This window comes from Oncorhynchus masou, chromosome 22 (genome assembly GCF_036934945.1).
Source record: "Oncorhynchus masou masou isolate Uvic2021 chromosome 22, UVic_Omas_1.1, whole genome shotgun sequence".
In the NCBI taxonomy this organism is placed as follows: domain Eukaryota; kingdom Metazoa; phylum Chordata; class Actinopteri; order Salmoniformes; family Salmonidae; genus Oncorhynchus; species Oncorhynchus masou.
In genome coordinates this window covers 56,120,352-56,128,181 of record NC_088233.1, presented here as the reverse complement: position 1 = coordinate 56,128,181, position 7,830 = coordinate 56,120,352, and the positions used below count along the sequence as shown (strand labels likewise).

At 39.2% G+C, this 7,830-nt stretch overlaps 1 protein-coding gene across 1 annotated transcript; it reads left to right on the top strand.

The window, feature by feature from the left end:
* Window positions 1-2,011: 2,011 nt before the first annotated feature.
* cdkn1cb (cyclin dependent kinase inhibitor 1Cb) lies at window positions 2,012-4,031 on the top strand. Its single transcript, XM_064928992.1, has 3 exons — window positions 2,012-2,706; window positions 2,873-2,990; window positions 3,397-4,031. Exons 1-2 carry the CDS (start codon window positions 2,178-2,180, stop codon window positions 2,986-2,988), a joined length of 645 nt encoding a protein of 214 aa, XP_064785064.1. The 5' UTR covers window positions 2,012-2,177; the 3' UTR covers window positions 2,989-2,990; window positions 3,397-4,031.
* Window positions 4,032-7,830: the final 3,799 nt, after the last annotated feature.

The following is a 7,830-nucleotide window of genomic DNA, read 5'->3' as shown; positions in this document are numbered from 1 at the left end:
TGGTTTCCACTTTAGGGAAAATGGTCTGACAACAACACTATAATCCTTACCTGAAAGAATAGGTCATAAAGAATAAAACCAAATACAAACCATTAATCAACCTATTTTCTATATTCTTGGTTGATCAATTACTTGATTAATTTGTCAGAAAACATCAAACACTTTCCTGAGTGAATTTATTAATGTAATCAAGTCATCATCATTATAATCATGACATCATATTAATTACTTTCACTCACTGCCACTCAAACAGTAGCCTAAGTATTTCAGAAATGTCTGCAACTTTAACAGTTTAGTCTACTTGCAATGAACCAGTACTGCCACAGAATTAAGTTTGCACTGAATAAAATAATCTGCACATTTAGAATCGGTGCGGTTGTGAAGCCTATTTTGATAGAAATGACAAATTGCGACCCACGAGAGGGCGCTACCGCATAGCAAATAAAAGTGACACCATAGGCTGTAACAAACCCAATCCAACATTAACCAGTAGCGTGTAAACCAAAGGAGGTCGCTGTCGCACTTCACACTGCAACGTTAGGCGTTTCCATTTGGTCTCTGGTTTCTTAGTAGATTATTCATGTTATTGCTAGAAGAGTATGGGTTCTGCTGCACAATTATATCAGTAACCTAACTTGGGAGTGTCGGTATTGTGAATTCAATGAGCATCAACAGACCAATGCAAAAACTTAGATATTACCTGACAAAAAATATGGTTTCAAAAGCAGTTTACAAATGATAGCATTAAGAACAACAATAGGCTAATCATGATAATAATAATACATGTCGACAAAAACATTTAAAATATAAAAATTAAAGAGTAAGTCTTGTCAAGCAAATGCAAGAATTATATAATATTTTTTAACATGGTTGCATGGTGGCTTTGCATCTCGCCTCAGGTCCGGATTACCGAACTGGGAGGCAGAGCACGTGCTCCAGGACCCCCGACCTACAGGGGGCCCCCAACCCAACAACAACAAATATATATATTTTTTATACAGATAGCATATGTTAGCAAAATGTGTAGAATTGCAGAAAATTTGCTTTATAAATTCAACGTTTGGTTTTTGAACAAAAACAGCACATTTTATTCTCTGCCTCATAGCAAAAAGTGTAGAATTACAGGAAATTAGCTTTAAAACTAAAAATATATATCTTAGCCTCAAAACAACATGTGTAGAATAGCATTATAAAGCTACACATTTTTCTCTCTGCACCATGGCAAAATGTATTGTAATGCAGTAAATTAGCTGGCTTCCACCCCAAAAAAATATAACCCCCCCCCCCCAAAAGGTCTGTGCTAGGGGTTCCAAATGCAGTAATCTGGCCCTGTCTAGCCTACTGTTCACTTCATTAACTTCACATCACATACTTAGTTGAGTATTCGGATGAGATTTGATGTTTCACTTGTAGAACTAATATTTCACCAAATTTGAGGTTTCACTTGTAAACGAGACAGGAAGGCAATTCGATTTTTAAATGGTGGGTGTTTGCTGTTTACATGGGTTGGGTTCTTTACATCGGAGCAGCAATGAAACATCCAAAATCTTACAATCATTTAAATGGTGGTCTTACAATAGGCTATTGGACTATTAGAAGCGGAGACATGTTTTCTTAAACAGCAATAATATGTGGTAGACTTCTGCACTGCCAACCTCTACTCTTTGGTTTGTGAAGCAGTTATTCGATCTCTCCTGCGGGACGTGGCTGTGCAGCTGGTGAGGGAGAAGCGGTAAAGGCTGGGGATTGGAGGAAAGGAAAAATACATAGTAAGCAATCTTTAGGCAGCAACAACAGTTTCCCATCGACTTTCGAAAGGCATTTCACTCACTGCCAATACTGACACCACAGGCACAAATCAAAAGCTAAGCTCTAGATGGCCCCCGTCCAAATCTTCGTACCAGCCAATGGAAATGGGGTATGGAGGCATTTTTTTTAAAGGGTTGGACGTAAACGAACCAATGGGATGGTCGAGCGATCCGGCTACATGAACCTACAACTGTTTGGGACTTTAAATACGGTGTGGCGCTCTACTCGGGTACATTTAAACAGAACCGTGTGGCACAACTCGACAGAAACGAAAATATTTTTGCTACACTTTAAATCCAGGCATTTAACTATCAAGCATTTTGTTTATTTTTTTTGTGTGGATTTTTGGGTTGGACTTTGGTAAGACAATGTCCAACGTCCAGCTAACAAGCAGCGCCCTGGAGAGGTTGGCCGCACGGAGGACCTTTCCTCTCCACGCACGCACAGGCGTCTGCCGTAACCTTTTTGGACCGGTGGATCACGACGAACTGAACCGGGAGATGAAATCCAAGATGTGGGAGATTTCTGAGAGGGACCAGCGGAGATGGAACTTTAATTTCGACGCCGACGTGCCACTGTCTGGGGACTACGAGTGGGAGGAAACCCCGGTAGATACGACTCCAGTCTTCTACCAGGACTCTGTACAGGTCGGGAGGAACAGGATTGTAACACCAGTCAATCTGAAGCAATGCGTGGACTTTATCCCACTGGATGTATCGCCTCTTTGCGAGGACCGTTTGACCAACTCTGAAAGTAGCACTCCCTGTCCCACCGAAGTCAACCAGGAGAACTGGGCAATGAAGCAGAACTCGGGGAAACCTACCCGAAAACCAGCCCCATGCGTTCGAAGCAAAAGGACGGCTACTACTGATACAACCACCACGGCACATATTACAGGTAAATATCGCTCACCTGTACGCCTATTGTGTCTTACGCGTTGATGGTGATTGTCGAGATATATTTGATCTAGTAATTTTCATGCTGTCCGGTCAAGTAGCTAATATTTGGCTACCCAGGGCCATGGCGTGAATTCCTGGTTTTTAAATGTTACTTTTCTTTCCAGACTTCTACGTGAAACGTAAAAGGACGACGACCGAGACGAAGCTGAATGAAAGCATTTGCCAGCATCCTTCGTCTTCCATTCCTGCAGAACAAACTCCACGCAAGAGAATTCGTTGAAGGTCTGTATGGTTTCTAGTTCAAGAGAAATGTGTGGCATTTAGACATAGGCCGTGCGTTTACTAATACAGGACAAAATAGTTACGTGTGTGTAATTGCTCATATGGGGTTATTTAGTTGACTTTTGCTGATATGGGGTTATTTAGTTGACGATAAAAGTCAAAATACTGTTACACACTTGCACTGGAGGCTGAAAATGAGTGAGCGCTCGCAGTAGAGTAATGTGTGGTTGGGGGAGGGGAGTCTGTCACCGTGGCGGGAAAGGCTCATGCAAATGGAGACGCCTGCTGGGGTTAGACTACAACTCTGATTTTATTTCGAGACCACACTCGTGATTTTTGTCATGTCTGTAACAATTTTTTTTTTAATTAGACAACGAACACTCATGTATTTTTATTTCCTTTCCAGGCGTTAGCCCTATTCTTGTGATTATCGTTTCTCCTACCGTCTGATTTGAAGGAGACAGAAAACTAGGGATGGAGAACCCGCCTGCTCGACTGTCCATCGGCTTGGTGCGTCTCCGAGTGGACCTATATGGAACGTAGCCTACAGTCCGTGGACTCTCAGGATTGAACGGTCGGGACAGAGGATTCGCCTAAGGACTCAGACAAAATGTAGCATTCATGGTTGCTTTGCATACAGCCACTTGACAGTGTTAATAAATGTTTAACAACTGTGCAATCCTAAATTACTTTAAATTGTCTACACTGGCCAAAAGTGTACAGCTTTATAAAGACATTATAAATGTTTATTTCTGTTAAATATTTCTGGGTTGTGTAAATAGGCAATTTTTTAAGACTATTCTAACTTATAATTTATTTGTTTCTTTAGGCCTACATTTGCAAATGCCGTTTTGATTTAGTCAAAGGGCACATTTTTTATTTTATTTACAAAGTTTTATTGTGATGTTTTGCAATCATGTAGCTTTTTATAGTGCACTTGAAACTTAGATTTCATCGTGTTTCTGAGCCGTTTTCTATATCCTTGTCCTTATTTTCTGTTTTGCAAAATATGCAAATAAAATATTGTCATTGAAATGTAAACATTTGTTTATGTTTGTATCTTCTCCGAATGTTTGTTTAAAGGAAGGGTCAGTTTTATAGGGTGAATTGTCTAACGTAAAGTAGTAACTAAAGCTTACAGCAGTATAGACACCAAAGCCTACTTCACCTCATAGCTAAGCCAACATCTGTTGCCCCCCCCCAGTCATGGCACCAGACACAAGAAAAATTTGCACGCCCGCTCTGTTTTGCCATCAAATAGCCTACCCCTTTCCCTGTGATGAAAATAATTAGCAATTTCTAATTACAAACTCATGGCAAGGAGTTATAGCCATAAGCTGAAGCAAGCATAGGCCTAGACACAACAATACAATTTTACCTAAAGTAAAAAATAAAATACATTTTATAATGTCTTATCTCTTCACCAATGTCAGCCCCACATAACCTATATAACCTCGAGCAAAAACATATTTCAAGGTCAGTTTAAGGTTTTTGCTGGATGCAAAAAAAAAGGTTATCCTTGTTTTTTTAATGAAATGATGATAGGCCTAAATAAATATGAAAGACAATGTAAGCCTATATTTTCAAGAGATTATAGGCTACAATCACCATACATTTTCAAGTTATATTTCTTTGATACCGGTAGACTAAGTTTATCTCTGTGTGCCAATATTGCCTGTAGGCTTTGGGGAAAAAAAGAAAAGTATAAGCTTAGTTGAATTGCATGATGGCGCATTTAAACGTGCAGCCATTGGCAGCTGCGGGATATAGTCTGGGATTTAAAGGCCCTTTCGCCCTTCTAAAGAAAGGCAGCAGCTGCCTTTGGAACCCCGCATTGTCCACACGGACACCCCCACATTCACCCGCACTCAACAACTCGTCTAAAGAACCTCTCACCCACACTGTTTACTCCGTGGAAACACCGCGCCACACCACTTCGGCCGTGGAGGCCACCTGCCCAAATAAAAAAAACTACTAGTCTTTGTAATTGTCCTTGTCCATTGAAAGGAACCATTCAGTTGGTCATACTTGCAAGTTTACCCTTAATTGAAAGAAAGCAAACCACGCACTCAGCATGCTCATGCTCTATAGGACTTTGCTAAATGTATAGGCCTATGCCCCCTTCATAACGCTGACAAATGCCCCTATCCATGGCTTAACCAATTAATATAACATGTTTATGCGTTATAATGTCTACATTTTGAGGAATTGGAAGACTTTTGATGGCGAGAATGACTTTGCCAGCTCCACGCATACACGCGTACCTTGGACGGCCTTGTTCTCATTTCCAACACAAAGAGCTTCCCATCTCCATTCTTTCCTTTTTGTTGCCATATGGCAAATCCATGTAGACATAGCCAAGACCCATTAATTCAGCCACATAATGTCCTGCATTGGAGAACAAAAGAAACGTTGTTTGCCTCCTCTATTGATATGAACGGCTGAAAAAAATATATAATTAAACTATGGCGATATCCAGCTAATTCTAGCCCATATGTCCACAGGGAGTATCAGGGTAGTTCAACAAACTGTTAAATTCTCCATACTTTACATTTTTAAGATGACATATGTCCACGTGTAGCCTAACTAACGTGTAGCCTAACAGGTTAATGAAGTCCCTTCCATGTTAAAGACTTTTAGGCCCAATTCCTCGAGACTTTTAGGGGTCATCTTTCTTTCGTCTCAGCATTTGAATTTGAACCATTTGAATTTGGTATTTTTTTTTTCTTCCTCGAAAGTGTTATTATTTTTTATTTTAACAGATTTGAAATATGATTCACCACATGATTCAGCGCATATTTTCTGTTACTATATTTCCCACGTATATTACATCTACTTACTTATGCCTAAATACAATTAAAACACCATAACACTAATAGAAATTGGCGATTACAACCATTTCTCTTTAGTTCATGAAAATACAATATGAATTATTCATGGCCTACTGATGATGTTTATAGGCCACATTGCTTTCCAAAGTGAAATAAAATCATATACTTCACGAAATAAAACTAATGAGGAGATATCATTTTTTTTCGATTTTGAAAAATAAAATTACAGATAGGTCAACAAGTTTCAAAATGAACATTGGCATTCCCCATTTGCCAAATGTTGAAAGATATTACCAAAATAGTCTCAACAAATCACCAGAAAACGAAACAGCCCTAAGATGTTCAGTAAATTGTCAACAAAATGTGGTCAAATATAATTTATTATACGCTGTACATAACATTTTATTAGGCCCACTAGACAACATTTTATGGAAAAATAATAGTAGTCCAGTCTTGTCGAAGAGTAGCTTAGCTGCAGACACATAAAACAATTATACTTTAAACATCTCACTTGCAATATTATAGATGCAAAACAAATTAATGTATTTATCTATGATATGACGAATGCAGCAGATATCATAAGCACTCCACAGGCGAATATTTCCATTCATTTTAACTATCTCCAAAGAGTGAAATGTGATATGCCCATCTGAATTAAACATATGAGTCAGAGGCGTCATGTCCATAGGGGCATGTGCCCCCTCAGATTTGTCCTGTTTAAAAACTATGGCTTCACATCTTCACATACTTTGGGGTGCATGATGCCCCTGCATATGCATGTTTAAAGTCAGATAATATTTTGCTCTTGATTAAGTCAAGATTGGATAAGGGAGTGTGTGGTTTTCTCATTCTATGAGCATTTTTCGATTGTGTCTATTTGGAAAGAGTTGTTGAACCTAAAATATGTGTTGTTTCCTTGTAAAATAGTAAAAATTATGGAAATAATATAAATTGTACATGTAAAACTCTTGAAACCGAAACGGAATAGTCTTTGCACATTTGCCTGATCAGATGGGCCGGCCCAGTTTTCTGATTGGCTGAGCTGAGTTCACATTCAAAGTCAAGTGCGTATTACCAAAGAGACTTGCTATGATGGATCATAGAAAACAGAAAGATGGTGCAGAAAATTTTTGAGAGACCAAAAACAAATGCCCTTGAGGCCAACGCTGCAAATGTTGTGTGAAATTAACCAACTTCTAAAAGTTATGGTTCTGCTGGTCCGAGTTCTGTGTCTGTGCTGAGAAATAATGCTAGGCTTAGCACCGACAGATCAGCTGCTGCTGCAGAAGACAGTACAGTCGAGGTAGCGAGAAAACAGAAAAAGACACACACACTGACACAGATTTAGCCTACTGCTGCCAGTTAATATTTTGTCTGTATATCGTATGAAATAGTAGGCTAGTTAACACTTAGGCTTCATTAAGCTAGGTCGGATTCGGGGGAACACTGGCAATCAAATGTTGTTAGATTGACTTTTATAACACTTTAAATACAGAGCTACTGATTTTTATTAAATTACAAGGAAACACTAAATTAATGCATATAATGGCTAAATAATCCCCTGTTAAAGGTAAATTTGGGGACTGACTATGTATTTTCATTGTTTTATCCACATTTATTCTCTTCTGAATCTCAATCTCTTCAGCCAGCGAGTGGGTCTTAGTTTATGAGCTGTAGTAACCAGTGACTCTGGTGTCAAATTACATTACATAGCCACCTGGAAAGTCCCGCCTATTTCCTTCGCTGAAAGGCCAGTCACTTCTAGGCAGAAATATACGCATAGGTGGCACTGTCAAGCGAAGCACAACGCTGGAAATCTCCCGTATCCAGCTAGCAATATAAGTAGTTAGGCTTTCATAATGTATTATGAGCCAATGCTCATCTATTAGGAATTTATTCAGTCATTATAATTTTTTATCTAAGAAATGTGCTTATTCATTCACAACTAGGATGTTGCTGGTCCCAGCAAAGGCAGTCCAGCACAGGCAGTGTGGTCACCTGGTATTATG